The following is a 19029-nucleotide window of genomic DNA, read 5'->3' as shown; positions in this document are numbered from 1 at the left end:
GGATGGGTTGAGAACCATACCAACTGTTAACCAGGCCGGTTGCGATCGGTCAGGTATATAAATATTATATAGGACTGCGGTCCACTGTTTGGCTAATTATGAGTTGCGGTTCATTCTCCTAGCTTCGGTCAGTGATTCACTTCTTGGGCTGCGGTCCACATGGGCCTCGGTGCTATGACCCACCGGACCTGAACGCGCCAGGACGGTGTGTAGGGCCAATAAGCCGAGGAAGGCTGTAGTCCACCGATCCGAGTAATCGGGGTGGTGTGTAGGGTTACGGCTGGCTGCGACCCACCGAGCGACGGGACGACGGTGTGTAGGGCCATAGTCTCCGAGGATCTTCGCCCACCGACTGAGTATAGCTCCGCGGTGTGTCGGGCTTGATCCGCTATGGTCCACCGGTGTACCCATCGGCGGTGTGTAGGGTCGTAAGTGCCCCCTTGAAAAGGGGATCGCGGTCCACCGACTGGGTGCGTCAGCGGTATGTAGGATCGTGGTCCGACGTTGAGTTCGTCAACGGTTCTCAAAGGGTTGGTTGCGATCAACTCCCCTCGTACCGCGGTACTGGGTAGGGTGCTGCGGGTCCATGTTAATGCTATATGCATTGACCCTCATGTTCGGGGTATGCGATTGGTCTCGTGGCGCCATCAATGATGATGTGATATGAATGGTGATTCAATGATGATGTGATATGCATGGTGATGCAATGATGATGTGACATGAATGGTGATTGGATGATGATTGTTTGGAATTGGAAAGTGATCAGTGACCTGAGATGTGTATTCCTTGTGATGTTATCTCTACTTAAATGCCTATTGTTATTTGATGTGCTCATCCCTATTTGCTGAGTCTATTCTCGGTTTTAAAACTAATGTCTCTTAAGTATATATCTTCCTGCTTCGAAATGATTTTCGTATATCTATATATATATATATGTATCTATAATGTATTTCAACGTGTTGGAGTGGGTTACCAGCATCTCTCGCTGAACAGATATATTTGGCTTTCAGGCACAGATGAGTAGGCATTGGAGCGCGCTAAATACTTGGAGCGTAGAATAGATAGTTTCCCTTTCGGCCTGCGTGCCATGCTTATGTACTGACATTATTGAGGATCTTAGTTAGTTAGCCTGTGCACCTGAGTTCTCTAGCTCAGATGTGGCATAGCACCCCGTACTCTTATGTTATGTTTTGGGATTTAATGAGAATTTACTCTTATTATATAAGTCTTAAAAGTTTTAAAATTCTGGGGTGTTACACTATGTGTTAGAAGGCATCCCACGATGCATATATTAATTACAAGCAACCTGCATATAGGTGTCAATACTTGTTATGTGATCACCCGCCATTATCCATGATATGCAAAATAAAGATCCTAATCCTATTATTCCCCCCAGAATTTATTTGCCCCATAAGAAGCAAGAACCTTCCTACTAATTACTAACAATCTTTTCCTCAAAATCTGATTTTCGCTATTTGAATAATTGTTATATGATTTATGACTTTCCTGAATTGATGTGACAAATGTCTGGTTATACCACGATATTGAGTACGTGAATTTAATTGTTAATCATGCACTAGCTTAACATGTTGAATAATGCATATATGTGCTTTATAATAGTTATGTGGCTATCCGAACCTGCACCCGCGTGATATTTGCCTCTTATTTAGGTGCATAAATAATTATATGTTCGGTGCAACTGGTGATCTTATGTGTATATTTCCCATATAATATTTTCCTTATGTGCTACTATACTAATTCGGGCTCTTTTCCCCAAAATGATTTCTAAGCTTTGGGGACGAAGATTCCTGTAAGGGGGGAGAGTGTAACACCCCGTGTTACGACCTTCAATCCTGAATTAATTATTTAAGTAATTCTGTTAATAATAATTAAAAAGGATTTAATTTGATTAGGATTCCCTTTAATTAATTAATGTGGTCCACCATGGATTATGGACCCTTGCCTAAACTAGAGTTTTAAACCCATTAAAAATATAGAGGGTAAACCTTTTACTAGTCAGATTCTAATTAGGAATCCTAGACCTATATATCTATTAGGAATAAAGAAAGTAAGAATATATTATTCAGATTATGATTAGGATTCCAGATTCTATAAATAGGGGATTAGAAAGCAATTAGAAACCTTAACACCCATAGTTATATTACACGAAAATATTCCCGGGAGATTCCCCACCACCGAGCCTAGGGAGATCAAGCAAATGGAAATCTTAGAGAAGAACCTTAATAGCCAAGGGAGAATTAATTAAGGCTGAGAGGTAACCCATGTCTCAACAAAACCTATTTTCTTCGTTATAATCTCCTTCCTTGGCCTCCCTCTATATTCTTGTGTCTTGATTGAATTCTTCTATGATAATTGTGTTATGTTCTTGACGATTGATAAGATGATTTATATGCTTTCTTGATAATCTTGATGATCTTGATGTTAAAGAGAAGTTCTTGATTATATTGTGATGATTCTTGACGAATCTTGATACTTCTTGACGTTAAAAATAAAATATGTTCTTGATGATTTGGGTGGGATTAGAGCCCTAGGTTGGATTGGGAATTTGTATTGTGATGTTCTTGATTTATATCTGGGTGGAAATTCGCATGTTCGGGTGTTGTTTATATTTAGAAGTCATAATAGGATAAGTCCAACATGATTCTTGCTTTTGATCCGTTAATTACTTTTGTTAATTGCGTTTAAAAGTGTCTAAGCATGGTTTCGGGTTCCACGAAGGTTCCCGGGATGAGTATATGAGTAAAGGGCCAGTGGGGGGGTAGGTGGGAGTGGGGGAACCCACCACCTACCCGCTGCCCAAAAGGGCACTGCCCGGCAGCGGGCAGCCATCGGGCAGCCGACTGCCCGCAGGCAACCCGCTGCCCGGAACAGTGCCCTCCGGCGGGCAGCCGGCGGGTGACCCCCACCCACCGGCTACCCGCTGGTCCGTACCCCACCTCGGGTCTTTGGCCTCCCCGTTTGATGTTCCCCGCTCCCCATGGTGTCCCAAAGGACCCCGTTTGTCGTGCCCGGGTCTAGTTTAATATTTTTGGTACCATTCATAGGTTAAATGAGTCTTAGGAATTGCATGCTAGTGAATTGGTAACCCGTTGACCTAGGTGGAAGTTGTATGAGCCCTTAGGACTATCCTTAGTATGTGAACGATCACACGTAAGTTTATTTATACGTCTTTCCCCTCCCAATGTGCTACTACGTGCTCCTATGTGTTATGTGTTGCATGATCCCCCATTTTGGTTATAGGTCAATTGGGTGATTCCCGGACTAAGGTTCGGAAGTTTGCTGAAGATCGAATGGATTGTTCCCGGACTAAGGTTCGGAAGTCGGTTGAAGACCGAATGGATTGTTCCCGGACTGAAGGTTCGAAAGTGGCTGAAGGCCAATGGATTGTTCCTGAGCTAAGGCCAAATTGATACACTTCTTGGGCTGCGGTCCAAATATGGGCCTCGGTGCTAGGACCCACCGGACCGAAACGCGCCAGGACGGTGTGTAGGGCCAATAAGTCGAGGAAGGCTGTAGTCCACCGACCTGAGTAATCAGGCGGTGTGTAGGGCTATGGCTGGCTGCGATCGACCAAATGGTGGGACAACGGTGTGTAGGGCCATAGTCTTAGAGGATCTTCGTCCACGGACTGAGTATAGCTAAGCGGTAAGCCAGGCTTGATCCGCTATGGTCCACCGACTGTGCGCATCGACGGTGTGTAGGGTCGTAAGTACCCCCTTGTAAAGGAGATCACGGTCCACCGACTAGGTGCATCAGCGGTGTGTCGGATCGTGGTCCGACGTTGAGTTCGTCAGCGGTTCTCAAAGGGTTGGTTGCGATCAACTCCCCTCATACCGCGGTACTGAGGTAGGGTGCTACGGGGCCGTGTTAATGCTATAAGCATTAACCCTCATGTTCGGGGCATGCGATTGGTCCCGTGGCGCCATCAATGATTATGTGATGTGAATGTTGCTTGAATGATGATGTGTTTGAATTGAAAAGTAATCTGTGACCTTAAGATGCGTATTCCTTATGATGTTAATTCTACTTAACTGATTATCCTTGATTAATGTGCTTGTCCCCATTTTGCTTTGTCTATTCCTGGTTTTAAAGCTAGAGTCTCTTAAGTATATATCTTCCTGCTTCAAAATGATTTTCGTATATCTATATATATCTACCTATAATGTATTTCAACTCGTTGGAGTGGGTTACCAGCATCTCTCGCTGAACAGATATATTTGGCTTTCAGGCACAGATGAGTAGACACCGGAGCGCGCTAGAGATCTGAAGTGTAGAGTAGCTAGTTTCCTTTTTCGGCCTGCATGCCGTGCTTATGTACTGACATTACTTTGAGGATTTTAGTTAGTTTGCTTGTGCACCTGAGTTCTCTAGCTCAGGTGTGGCATAGCACCCCGTACTCATATGTTTACTTTCGGAATTTAATGAGGATTTACCTTTATCATATAAGATTTAAAAGTTTCAAAATTTTGGGGTGTTACACAACCTTTCTTATATTTGGGCATCTAGGAGGGTAAGATCTAAGTTCATCTTGTGTTTTTGGTTTTATCTAAGGTGTCTTTTCTTAAATATAGGATCTTTATGATCTTTTGGTATGTTCTTGAAGTGGGTTTGGAAGGTGAGCCTTGAGAGGAGCTTGTTGAGGTCTAAAGTGAAGTCTTTAGTCTACAAGAGGTAACCCATGCTCTACAAAACCAATTTTGCTTACCTCTATGTGATTTCTTGTATTCTACATGTGTTTTGCTATGAAATGTGAGTGTTGATGCATTATCTTGTGAAAATGCATATCTAGAGCTTGTGTTTAGGGTTCTTTTGTGCCATTGCTTGGCATTTCCTTTGATTCAAGTCATTTTGTTGTATTTGGTGAGTTTTGGCATGTTTTGGACTTGAATTTGAGTTTGGAGATGAAAATCCACGAAGTGTTTTGTTGTGGTACAGGCTTGTACCCGCGGGCGGAACGGCGGGTAGGAGGCCAACCCGCCGCCCACCCGCGGGGTAAATGTTGTGAGAAGGCTTGTACCCGCGGGCAGGACCACGGGTAGGGGCCTACCCGTGGGCCCACCCGCGGGGTACACTTCGATGTATGTTCGGGATTTTTTCCTCGTGATTTTTTTGACTCGGTATTTGGTCTTTTGACTTCCCGATGTTCTTTTGTGGAACTATTTGAGTGTCTTCTTGATGTTTCGTATGTCTAGAACTATATGGTAGGAATCCATGTAGGTTTTAGTGTCGTGAATCGTGCTAAGTGTTCAACATTGTGTTTCGTTGAACAGTGATGAGTCTCGTGTGTTCTTCGGAACTACCTTTGGTTTACCCGTTTGATAAGCATGCTAGTTCGGTGTGTAAATGCTAGCGTGTGTTTTGTTCGTACCTTCCGATTGGTTGATGATAACTTGTGTTATTCATCGTTGATGTTGTTGGGCTGTGACCCATTCCTTGATTGAGTATGGTTCATGTCTTCGTTGTGATCCGTTGATTGATTCCTGTTGTGGTGTGATGTGTGCGTGGCTTTACCTGGATTGCACGATTAGTGGTATGGGACACTAGTCACCAAGGTATTGCAGCGGTCCTCGTGGTGGCCGTGACGTGATTATGGAGTTGTGACCTTTGTATAAGGTTCACGTGATTCTTGGGTGGCATGTGTTGCCGTGTGTGTGTACGGTACCCTCGTGTACTATGAAATTGGTGGTCTCGTTGGTGGTCATTGGTGGGGGACGACGGTCCCAGGAGGGAAAACGTTGGACTTGGTTGTACAGGGGTCCTGGAGGTAATGGTTGGAAGAAGAAATAAGGTTGGGGGTAGCCATAAGGCTGGAACCGGGCATAAGGAAGGCATATCAACTCGTGATGGGTGATGTCACGAGAGCTTGTGTAGCCGTTGTTGTGAGTTCTCTTCTTGTGACGTGTGTATTCACAAGGGCATGTGTTGCCATCGGTCTTGTCTTTATCCTTTGTGTTGTGGTTTCGGGATGTGTTCCCGTATCCTTGTTGAGAGAGTGTTGAGTCTTGTGTTGACTATTCCTCTTGGTTTTTGACTTATATATATATATATATTCCGTTTCGAAAATGGTTTTACAAACTTATATCTTACCTATGTATGTTATTTCACAAGTATTGGTGGGTTACCAGCATTATTCGCTGACCGGGCGTCGTCCCATGTTTTATTGTGTTCTTTCAGGTGATGTCTAGATGAGTGCGCGGTCTAGTGCTTGCTAGTATAGCTTCTCCCTCTTTGTTTTGTGGCCTGTGTGCCAGTTTAGATGTAGCACTTTGAGGCTATGGCTTTAGATGTAAACATTGCAGATGTTGCCATAGCGTTCATCCTTTTGGTGAACGTGGCATAATACCCCATGTTTTGGACTATGTTTATCTAGTTATCTTTCAGTCTTCCGCTGTGTTTGTTGTTTAGCTCAGTTATCTGCATGTTTAAGGCTTTTAAATAGCTTGTTTTTAGGGGGTTACATATATATCTTAAGGTCAGTGGGAGCAAATTTATATTTTTGATTCTGTATGTCGATGACATTTTGCTTGCTACTAGTGATCTTGGTTTAATGCATGAGACCAAGCAATTTCTTTCTAAGAACTTTGAAATAAAAGATCACAATGAGTGTTAGGATTGTCTCAGAAAGCATATATCAACAAAGTTCTAGAAAGATTTAGAATGTGGAGTTTGTGGCATGTTTTGTGGCCACAAATCATGGATTATGGTTGCGGAATTTTATTTCGGGACATGGAATTGTCGATAGTATTGCCAAGCCACTGAAAATTTATTGTGACAATGCCGTAGCAATCTTCTTTTCTAAAAAAATGACAAGTATACAAGTGGTGCTAAACGTACTGATTTGAAGTATCTTGCCGTTAAAGAAGATGTTCGGGAACGAAGAGTATCAATTAAACACATTAGCACTAGATTAATGATTGCAGACCCATTAACTAAAGCATTGCCACCAAAGGTAGTTCGTTAGCATGTTGAAAGAATGGCCGTTATTGGGAACTGCTAACATTATGTTAAGGTTGTGTTTTCATATATTTGATACTTAGAGCTCAATATAGTTTCGTTTCTGTATTAAGTATCCTGTTTAGTTTATGAAGTATATATACATGAATGTTTTATGTTAAACAAGATTTTTCTTTGACAAAGACATTGTCGTGGACCATCATGAAAAAGTTCATTATGAATCATATTGAGTTTGGAATTAATATTGTGATACATAGAAGGGACTACGTTAAATTAGTGACGTATTACCGCCACGATACTTATTAATTTCTAACTTAACGATGACTTATGTTCTGACCAATATAATGAAGAATTAGCTCATACTATACATATTATGTAACAAGTTCATTATTAAAATTATGATTTATGAGCCAAGTGGGAGAATGTTAGAATAATATTAATTATTATTATTATTCTATGGTTCATTATAATTTATTGTGGCTCATAATTAAATATCTATTTATAATTTAATAATGAACCACAATAAATTATAATGAACCATAGAATAATAATAATAATTAATATTATTCTAACATATATAACCTGATTTATATACATACGGTAATCTATTATATATATATATATATATATATCACGAGTTAAGAAAGTGAATCAATTTTAAGGTAATTGTAAACTACACAAGCTAAACTTTATATTTTTTTCTCATTTATGTTAATAAACTAAGCTAGCGCTGTATTCGAAGAAACTGAGGGTGTTTTTAGTTGACAAGTTTAGCTCTAAGAAATGAGTATCAAACTCATTGGTATTATTTGGTTGGTAGGTTTTTAGAACACTATTATGTGTTTCAAATACCTCTATAATTAAAAAACTCATACTTAAATAAAATAAGGGTATCATCACTTTTCATTCTCTTGTTCCTTCTCATCCCTTTGATTAGTGTTTATAGATTTTTATTTTTATTTTTTGTTCATATTGGTGATTTGGATGTCTCTATATTAGAATCAATTATATTGATTTTGTGTTATATTTTTAAAATCTTTATTCCAATTATTGGATCATACATAACCAAACAACATTATTGATAATCATTCACATTTCACCCTACTACCAAAAATGCAAAATACTTTCACTAAAACTCATTACCATTACCAATTATTTAATGCACATTTCGATTCCGATTCCCATGTGCCAACCAAACACACCCTGAATGTTTTTGTTACACAAATTTAATATTTGTACGTGCATAGAACACAAAATTAAAAATTATTTGTTGAAACACGATCAGGGCCGTTCCAATCAAAATTGGGGTCCTGTGCAATATTTAGATTTGGGCCCCTTTTTTCAAATATTTTGTATATATAAATAATAGTTGTTCAAAAAGTTGTGTCAAAATTTCAAAATATAAATACTGTTTAAAAAAATACATCAAAAATTTCATTTAAAAATTGACATGCGACGTGCACACTTAGACGCAAAATCATCAACCAAACTTTTGATATCAATTTCTTCCAAAATGTCATTTTCAATAGAGATTAAAGCTAATCCATTGAGTCTCTCTTGCAACATACTTGATCGTAAGTAAGATTTCAACAATTTCAACTTTGAAAAACTTCTTTCTGCAGAGGCAACAGTAATTGGTATAGTCAATAATATTCGATATGCAATAGTAGCATTTGGAAAACAACACAGCTGTTTCAATGAATTCAATATACTCACTGCTCCTATATTTTCTTTCGATAAAATCTCTCTAAGCAATTTTAGCTCAATATACAATTCATTTCCGTCAATATCACCACATTGTTCATCTCTCTTAAGAGCTGCTTCTAAACAAATGCAACAAGATTTCAAATCCATATCAGCCATCGATTGTAACTTGTGAGAACTAAACAAAAAACCAAAAGTTCCTTCATATACTTCATATTGCTCAAACCTCTGGGTCAATGAAATAATAGCTTGATCTACAATGTATAAAAAATAATTAACCCTAAAAGATTCTTCTGGAGATAATGAAGTATCATCAGCACTCTCATCAAATTGTCTTTTTCTACGAATTTTTCGCTTTTGAGGAAACACTGGCTCAATTTCTAATTCAATCGCAATTTCCTTTGCATTATCCATGGCAGTAGAAAAACCATTTTCTCTATAATTCTTGAAGAAAGAAACTAACCCTTTAATTTGATTAATAGCAACATCAAGAAGCATATCTTTTGTTTGTAATTGCTTGCTAACTAAATTAACCGCAGATAAGATTTCAAACCAAATGATTGTGGCTAACAAAAATTCAAAGTTACTAAGTTCATTTGTAGCTAAAGATCTTGCCTCACTTTGAATTTTAGAATCACTGTCTGTATCTGCCACTTGAAGTAGGGCTTCTCGAATATCACTGATTTGAAATCTAATTGCTTTAACACTTTCCACACGACGTTCCCATCGAGTAGATGACAATGGCTTAAGAGTTAGATTTGTTACATTATTTTTTAAGATATGCCACCTCTTTGTGGAATTAGCAAATATTGTGTAAATACGTTGCACTACTCCAAAGAAATCCCTTGCTTTGCCACAACTGTTTGCAACGTCACACAAAGTCAAGTTAAGACTATGACTACCACAAGGAGTATAAAATGCTCTACGATTTATATCCAATAGTCTTTTTTGTACACCTTGATGTCTCCCTCTCATATTTGACCCATTGTCATAACCTTGTCCCCTAACATTATCTATATCAAGATCAAGTGATATCAACACATTTTGTAATACTTCAAAAAGACCTTGGCCAGTAGTGTCATTCACAACCAAGAATTCCAAGAAGAACTCTTCTATTTTAATTGGAAATGTTGATATATCCACACATCTTAAAATCAAAGACATTTGCTCTTGATGACTCACATCGGGAGTACAATCTAATATCACTGAAAAATATTTTCCTTCTTTGATTTTTTTGATGACCTTTGTTTTAACTGCAGTAGCAAGCATAAGTATCAATTCATTTTGAATCTTATGACTAAGGTAATGATGATGAATGTCACGATTTCTAGCACGTACAACATGCTCTTGAATGATAGGATCAAACTCAGCCAGCATTTCAATTAGACCCAAAAAATTTCCATTGTTATTTTCATACAACTTCTCACTTGTTCCACGAAATGCCAAGTTATTTTTAGCAAGATACTTCACAGCTGCAATAATCCTAAATAGTACTTTCCTCCAATATTCTTTTTCTTTCAAAAGTTGTTCTTGAGCCACTTTATCTATTGTCTCATTTTTTTGTAATCTAAGACGCAACTCCATCCAAGTTGTCATATTAGTTATATGATCTACACTCGTTTCATGCTCTTTAAGTCTAACTCCAAGATGTGTCCAGTCCCTAAAACCTTCATTGACCAAAACACCTTTTCCTATACTTTTTTTAAAAATCTTGCAACAAAAACAAAACACCTTGTCAAGTTCTTTTGAATATATAAGCCAATCTCGATCACATTTCTCTCCATTTGGCAAATATCTTGTGTAAAATGCTGATGAAAACCTTCTAGAGAATTTATCTTTAGGACCTTTATTCATTGATAAATCTCGTTTTGGACCATCTTTCACAAGAATATCTATTAATTTAGAATCAAGGGCATCCCAATTTCTTGGATCATATATGTCAAATAAAAACGAATCATTTGGTTTATCACTATAACCAACATCATCTAAACAACTATCAACATTCTTATTATGTTCATCGTGACAGTGATACATATCATCATTGTGCACATTATCATTTAAATTCTTTCCAATCTCACAATCATCTTGATCTTCTATATCAAGATTAACATCTAACAATTTTTCCTTGACATCATCTTTTTGCTCATCTATTTGAGTTTTTTTTGTAACAAATTTTTCAAGAGCTCCCTTTTGAGATTGAGTTAGTTGCTCAATTCTTCTTTTCTTTTTACGCTTCTCAAACCCAGATGAATATTTTCTAGAAGACATGAAATCCTAAGAAAAAATAAAAATTTATTTAGAAACTCAATGAATGAATAATTAATCAAGAAAAGAATTCTTGAATATATTATTCTGAAATCAGAATTATTAAGTCATGTATATAAAACAATAAACAAGAATTGTGAAATAATACGCAATTTTAATTACTTGTCAAGAGAATTGAAGAACTTGAGAGTTTGTATGATAAAAAAAATTAAAAATCAGTAACACACGAGTTGAATCTGTCGTCTTTCTCAAATTTAAATTACCTAATCTAGTTCAAATACACAAATATTCAAATTAAATATAATTCAAATATCTAGAATTCAAAAATCAGATACAGTAGCCTCAAATTAAAAGAATAAAAATTGAAATACCTAGGTTGCAATTTCTGATAATCTTTGTCTGTCTCGTCTAATCGTCTATCGTGCGGCTCTACAATTTCTGGTACTCTCTCTGCTATTTGTCTGCGCCTCTGCGATTTGGCTCCCTAATCACATACGCTAGATAAACTAGATTAGGCTAAATGCTAATATATATTTAAATTAAATAGGTTTGTATTTCAGTTTTTGTAGGCTTTGTTTTATTGAAGAAAAAGAAAGGTATGTCAGCTTTTATTTAATCTTCCACCGATCAAAAGTCCCTATTGCCTAACAATCCTATTCCTAATAGATATACTATTTTTTTTTTTTAAATTAAGGGGCCCCCAAAATTTGGGGGCCCTGTGCGGCGGCCCTGAACACAATATATATGTTAAAGGATATCTGTGGTTGACACCTTTTGTTTCTGATTAGCTCTAGTTATACTCTTGTTGAATAGCATTGTTAGACGGGTTGTTACAACATCCTTCTCACTATCTGCTATCTTTACTCTCTTGTATGCTATTTAAAGCTAATTGTTTACGCCACTAAAGTCAGTCATGCAAATTCATAATCTATTATGGTATCACGAGCCTAGTTGATATATGTATAAAAATAGCTTAGAACGAAAACACAGAAATTGCATAACTTGAGACAAGAAAACGAAACACACAACATGTTGACACATATATATATGTAATAACAACCAAATCCAAACAACATGCATGCATGTTTGGATTATATTATTTGGGGGGGACATTTATTTATTTAGATATATATATATATAACAGTGATGGAATTGAAGTTGAAGCAAGCAATGTTGGTTATTAGCAGCAAGGCTTGTTGCAGGTGCAGATGGGGTTGTAGGAACCGGTGCAGCTCCCATTGGAAAACCCCTCAGACTTGCAAACTGTATTGCAGTTGCCGTTGGCAAAAATACATACCCCTTTGAACGTTTGGCTCCGCGACGAGCACATTCTCGGACCCGCGGCCATTATTCCCATCCCTGCATGCACAATTAGATCGAGTATTTGGAGAAGATCGAGTTTCCAGATGAATAGTCAAGTATTTTCAAATGTATTTAGACCGTATCCCATATATACCATGTTAAAAAGAAGATAATATATATATATATATATATATATATATATATATATATATGAATTGGAGAAAGAGAGAGAGAGCAAACCAGAGGCCATGAAGAGCATCACCAAGAGTGAGACAGTTGCAAACAAACGAACTGAAGAAGAAGCAGCCATCGTATATATGTAGTTGAGAACAAAAGAGGGTTGAAATGGGAATGCTGTGACTATATCATTAGTAAGTGAAGTATTTATAAGTGACAATTTTGAGAATGGACCATGTTGACATCACTTATACCTCATGATGTGGCGTCATTAATCCATACAAAAAAAAGTTGTTAGGTTTATTTAGACTATTGACTTGTAACAACGAGGTTACAAAGTTGTTCCTCTCAATAGAAGTAACATATTAACTTTCTTGATTTGACTTGATCAACAATGAAAAACTTAAACGGATTTACTTCATAGTGATTCTTTGCTGACTAATTAGATTACAAAGTATGATTTTCTTCTTGTACACTCTAAACTAGTAACTGTGAGTTTTTGGTTATTAAAAAAATTTGTTATATGTAATTTCAAGGCCTGATATATAATTTTTTCCACATCTGTATTGATTAGTTTCGAGTATAGAAAATAATAATAATAATAATAATAATAATAATAATAATAAACGAGTATATGGTCCATCCTTTTTAAAAATTAGGTAATGTGAAATTGTCAACCTTTGTTTTTAGTTCATTTTGGTAATTAACATTCATAAAAATTACAATCCCTTTACATCAAAATATGTTTTAAGCAAAACACTTCATCGGCTTTTTGTATAGTACCAAACCATCACTGTTATTACTCGATTGTTATTTAGTTAGGAATTCTTAACTTTGTTTTTGAATTTTGTTTACAATAAATTTGTATTTATTTAATATATGAATATGTCTATTGTGGAATGAGGCACTTCGATGACGGTCATGGGAGACTAATTGACAAATTATATCATGGACCAGGGTCTATCTTGTAATGTAGACCATGATTCAAAAATAACTTTCAAATTCTGTATCTGTAATTGACACATTCTGTACCTGTAGTTGATAATTTGTGTACAGGTTAACAGTAGGTACAAAATGTATTAACGGAAGGTAAAGAATTTTTGTATCAAGATTCACACTATTATATGAACCCCGGTCCATGGTATTACAATTACGACCAATCTAGGTTGGGTAAATTGGGACTAATTAATTAATGACCTAACCTAGGTCCTTTTTTAAGGGAAGCCTAACTTCGTTATAACTAGTTTTGAGAAAATAATAACATTATCTTGTACTAATTGAATTTTATTATTTTTTATTGTTCTTTTCTTTTAGCTTTATAATTTTATTTCTCATTGATCATTTATTTAATCTAAAAACATAATAAGTGTGAACAAAAGTTATACCCCTCATTTATGTCCGTTTTTACCGTTAAGTTTTTTTGTACATTATGCTATAAAAGTTGTACATTAAAATTTTTTGGACAAACATACCCCTACCGTTATAACTTCCGTTATCTTTTTCACTATTGTTACCATGCACATGCATCCACCATATATTTTCTTATCTTCTTCATTAATAATAATATATACACATTATATATTTGAGTTATATGTCAATTATTACCTAAAATATAAATATCAAATTTATAAAAATGATTTACATTATTATTATTATTATTTAGAATAATTTAAATATCTAAAATCTAAATAAATTTAAAATTTTAATATAATGTACTAATATTGGGCACCTATTTTTTTGCGCATCGCGCATAAAAAAATACTAGTCGCATAATACATGATAATTTACTATGTGTTGTATAAGTTTAAATTAATAGTATAAATTAGTGTGAAATAGTCTTTTGAACTAAGATCTTGTTTGACAATTACCGGTTATGGTTAGCTCTTAGCGAATTATATTAACATATAATAATGGTACTATCTTTACTGATTTAGATGTTAACTTTCTCGCCTAATGTTAATATAATTCACTATTATCAAACACTAATTTCAGTGATTTGACAAATCTGCTCCAATTGGTCCTCGATTAGGCAGGGCAGGCAGTGCTATATATTGTCAAGCAAGTTCAATTTAATGGCTCCTCTCTATTTGGGTACAATTCTAGGCAATTCAGAAACACTTTGTATTCTCATTTCTTTCAAACTCCCTTTTCTCAAAGTCGAGTAAGAAATATGAAAGGTATGACAATGGTGTATCCCTATTCTCATAGATGAAGCACCAATTCTACCCAACTCATGACCAAGTTCAACATTAACTTTGACAATTTAATTCACATTGGCATCCATACAAGGAAGTTCAATCAAAATCTCTAGATGTATTTAATGTAGGAACCGTTGGTAGGAAAACAAATAATAATCAAAAATAAGATTATTATTTTCTGGAAAGAAGGGAAGAAAAGATGAAAAAATTTGGCTAGTGTTTGATGTTGGGTTTTTGCAAGAGTCGAGTGAGCACTCTTTCCTTAAAACCTTATTTGCCACCTCCTGTAGATGCTAGGAGCGTTGTGGCCTAGGCTTCCCAGGATAAAACTTGCTAGTGATTCAATGTTTGAGCATTCAAACAAGGAATCCGGCGAGCAAGACAAGCTATGAACACAGTAGGCAAAGAAAGGGAGTAGAAGCAGAATTTTGAGGCTGGAAAACAATGTTTCGTGTACAGTGGTAGTGCTGTCGTGTGTAAAAATCTGGTTCTCACTACCTCTCTTATATAGGGGTGAAGGAGCCAAAAGCTTTTAATGAGGCACTTTAAGGCACTCCCCACTACACCTTGTAACAGCAACATTTACCATGAGTTTCAATTCAAAAATAAAGATTGGAATTAATTCAAAGAATTAATTCCGTAACAGTAAGAATTGAACCCAACGGTCACAGAAAGCAGTACAGGTTCGTGTAGACCGAAACTTCCAGTTTCGACCATCAGGCCGAAACTGGAAGTTCCGGCCTTGGTGCCTTGTCTCGTCTCGGCCTCCTTTGGCCGAGACCACAGTTTCGGCCAACCTAGTGGCATTGTGTTGGAAAATTGTTCCGGAGTTTGGCATAACTTAGCCCACAGGTGCCGGCGCACACGAGCTTGGGCTTGTATCAAGCCTTTTTCAATCTCTGATTGTTGGAATTTGTTCAACTGTGTTCAAACAGTTGATCCCTGCATAGGATAGGTAGGGAGTCACTATACCCTTTGAACCTTCCCTCGTAAAGACATGTTTACTCTTCTGGTTGTACGGTAGAACGCGATGTCTTTGAACCGACTGCCGTTTGTGTAGACGATGACATATCTCACACAGGAATCTCCCAACCATGCTCTTGCTCTCACGAGTGTGCCCGTTTTGGTCGTGGGTCACCGTTCCTGGTTCTGCGAGAGTTTCTAAAGAATTGTGCCCAACAATTCTCCTTTGAAGCGACCCTCACTTCTCTCTAACATATGTGATTCTTTCTCGAGTATCTCGCATACTCAAGAATCATTAAAGCATTAACATGCTAGCCTCTTGCGGGAGTCACTGTTTTAACGAGGAGTGGTAGGGAGTCCGAGACCCCCACAGTGACGCGTCCGTTCCATAATTTAGTTGTCCCATTGAACCTAGGTGCTAGCTAGGTTGGGTATCCACTATAGAACTTTTTAGTCCAAGGGCAGTAGACCCATTCCTCGTGTCAACTTCTCCACAACTTCTCTTCCTAACCCTTTGGTTAGCGGATCCGCTATATTGTCTTTTGACTTTACGTAGTCAATCGAGACAACACCAGTTGTGAGCAGTTGTCTAATGGTATTATGTCTACGACGCACGTGTCTAGACTTACCATTATACATATGACTCTGTACTCTCCCAATTGTGGCTTGACTATCGCAATGCACACATATTGGAGGTACCGGTCTTTCCCAATTAGGAATATCCTCTATAAAATGGTATAGCCATTCAGCCTCTTCACAACCTTTGTCCAAGGCTATCAGCTCAGATTCCATCGTAGATCTAGCTATCACTGTTTGCTTAGAGGATTTCCATGCAACGGCTGCACCGGCTAGTGTAAACACGTAGCCACTCGTGGACTTAGAGTCCTTAGTATCAGATATCCAATTCGCGTCGCTATACCCTTCAAGTACAGCGGGATATCTCTCGTAGTGCAGTCCAAGATCACGAGTATACCTCAAGTATCTCATAACCTTTACTATTGCCTTCCAATGCATAGCACCGGGGTTACTCGTATATCTACTGAGTTTACTAACTGCATAGGCAATATCCGGCCTAGTACAGCTCATAAGATACATCAAACTGCCAATAACCCGAGCATATTCCACTTGTGAAATACCTTCTCCGTGGTTCTTGGTTAGATGAATATTTGTATCAAATGGTGTCCTAGCCACTTGACTATCATCCTTGTTAAATTTCTCAAGGATTTTGTCAATAAAATGTGATTGGCTCAACACGAGATCATCAGGTCTTCTAATGATTCTAATCCCGAGGATTAAATCGGCCAAACCCATATCTTTCATGTCAAATCTCGCATTTAACATGTTTTTGGTAGACTTGATCATCCGATCATTACTACCAACGATGAGAATATCATCGACATATAAACAAAGAATGACGTAGCCGTCTATCGTTTCCTTAACGTAGACGCATTTGTCACTTTCGATTATTTTAAACCCGTTAGTTAACATCGCATGGTCAAACTTATCGTGCCACTGCTTAGGCGCTTGTTTTAAACCATAGAGCGATTTAACCAACTTACACACTTTCCTTTCTTGGCCCGGAACCACGAACCCTTCGGGTTGTTCCATATAGATTTCCTCATCTAATTCGCTGTTTAGGAAAGCGGTTTTCACATCCATTTGATGAACTTCCAAGTTCCGCAACGTGGCTATGGCAAGTATCATCCTAATGGAGTTTATTCTCGTCACGGGAGAATACGTGTCGAAGTAATCGAGGCCCTCGCGTTGCCTGTAACCCTTGATTACAAGCCTAGCCTTATACTTCTCGATGGAACCGTCTGGTTTCATCTTCCTTTTAAAGACCCACTTGGATCCTAAGGGTTTACTACCCGGAAGAAGATCAACAAGTTCCGAAGTGTGATTCTGTAGAATAGAATCCACTTCACTTTTTATAGCCTCTTTCCACATTAGTCATTCTGTAGAAGTCACGGCTTCTACATACGTTCGAGGCTCGTTCTCTATCAAACAAGATAGAAAATCGGGTTCATTTTCTAATGAACAAGTTAGAGTACCCGAATCGTACTCTAACAAGTAAGTTAGAAAATCAGGACCGAATGATTTTCCAACTCTCGCCCGCTTACTGCGTCTCGGCTCGAGCTCGGGTTCTCTCTCGGATTCCCCACTATCATTATCCATAGTTTCGTCAAACGTTCGTTTTGACGTACTTGGTCCCTCGTTGGACCTACAAGGAAATATATTTTCGAAAAAATATGCATTCCTTGATTCTATTATCGTGTTCTCGTGTACGTCCGGATTATGGGACTCGTGTACTAAGAACCGATAAGCACTACTATTATGTGCATAGCCAATAAAGATACAGTCCACCGTCTTAGGGCCTATCTTTACTTTCTTAGGTGTTGGCACCAAAACTTTGGCAAGACACCCCCACACTTTTAGGTATTGGTAGGAAGGTTTCCTACCATTCCACAGCTCATAAGGAGTCTTATCGAGCTTCTTTCGGGGTACCTTATTCAAAAGGTAATTACTTGTCAAAATAGCCTCACCCCACGCATCTTGAGGTGGGCCCGAACTTATAAGCATCGCATTCATCATATATTTCAATGTACGATTCTTTCGTTCGGCAACACCGTTCGATTGAGGTGAGTAAGGTGTAGTACGCTCGTGTATTATACCTACACTCGCACAGAAGTCACCAATAGGTGCTTCGTACTCACCACGTCGATCGCTTCTAACCTTCTTAATTCTCCGATTAAGTTGGTTTTCCACTTCATTCTTATAAAGAACGAATTTATCAACGGCTTCATCTTTGCTCTTAAGCAAATACACATAGCAGTATCGTGTGCTATCGTCGATAAATGTGATAAAATACTTATTACCACCTCTCGTTTGTATCGATCTAAAATCGCACAAATCAGTATGGATTAATTTTAGTGGTTCAGTTTCCCTTTCAACCGATTTGAAAGGTACTTTCGTTAGTTTTGCCTCAACACAAATTTCACACTTGTTATTTGTGTCAATTTGAAAGTTAGGAATATGGTCTATGCTAATTAATCTACGCATAGAATTAAAATTAACATGACCTAGTCTACCATGCCACAAATTGGAAGAATCAAGCAAGTAAACAGAATTAACTTTGCTTTTATTGATAACAGGAATTACATTGAGCTTAAAGAGCCCATCAGTTACATATCCTTTACCAACAAACATCCCTAACTTGGACAAAACTACTTTGTCTGACTCGAACACCATGCGAAAGCCATGCTTGTTCAACAGTGAGCCAGACACAAGATTCTTCCTTAGTTCAGGAACATACAGCACGTTGTTCAACATCAGTTCTTTCCCGGAAGTCATCTTCAGAACCACCTTGCCCATGCCTTCCACAGCAGACTGAGCAGAGTTTCCCATCCACACCTTTTCACCCTCAACGGTCTCAAAGGTGTTGAAC

At 37.7% G+C, this 19029-nt stretch overlaps 1 protein-coding gene across 1 annotated transcript; it reads right to left on the bottom strand.

Annotated features, from left to right (window-relative positions):
- Positions 1–8409: 8409 nt before the first annotated feature.
- LOC109150015 lies at positions 8410–10713 on the bottom strand. Its single transcript, XM_019297992.1, has 4 exons — positions 10452–10713; positions 9166–10319; positions 8586–9123; positions 8410–8480 (listed from the first exon to the last, which is right to left on the bottom strand). Exons 1-4 carry the CDS (start codon positions 10711–10713, stop codon positions 8410–8412), a joined length of 2025 nt encoding a protein of 674 aa, XP_019153537.1.
- Between the last annotated feature and the right edge of the window lie 8316 nt (positions 10714–19029).

Source organism: Ipomoea nil, unplaced genomic scaffold (genome assembly GCF_001879475.1).
Source record: "Ipomoea nil cultivar Tokyo-kokei standard unplaced genomic scaffold, Asagao_1.1 scaffold2167, whole genome shotgun sequence".
Taxonomy (NCBI): domain Eukaryota; kingdom Viridiplantae; phylum Streptophyta; class Magnoliopsida; order Solanales; family Convolvulaceae; genus Ipomoea; species Ipomoea nil.
Note: the sequence above shows the minus strand (reverse complement) of the source record. Positions and strands in the feature narration are given on the sequence as shown.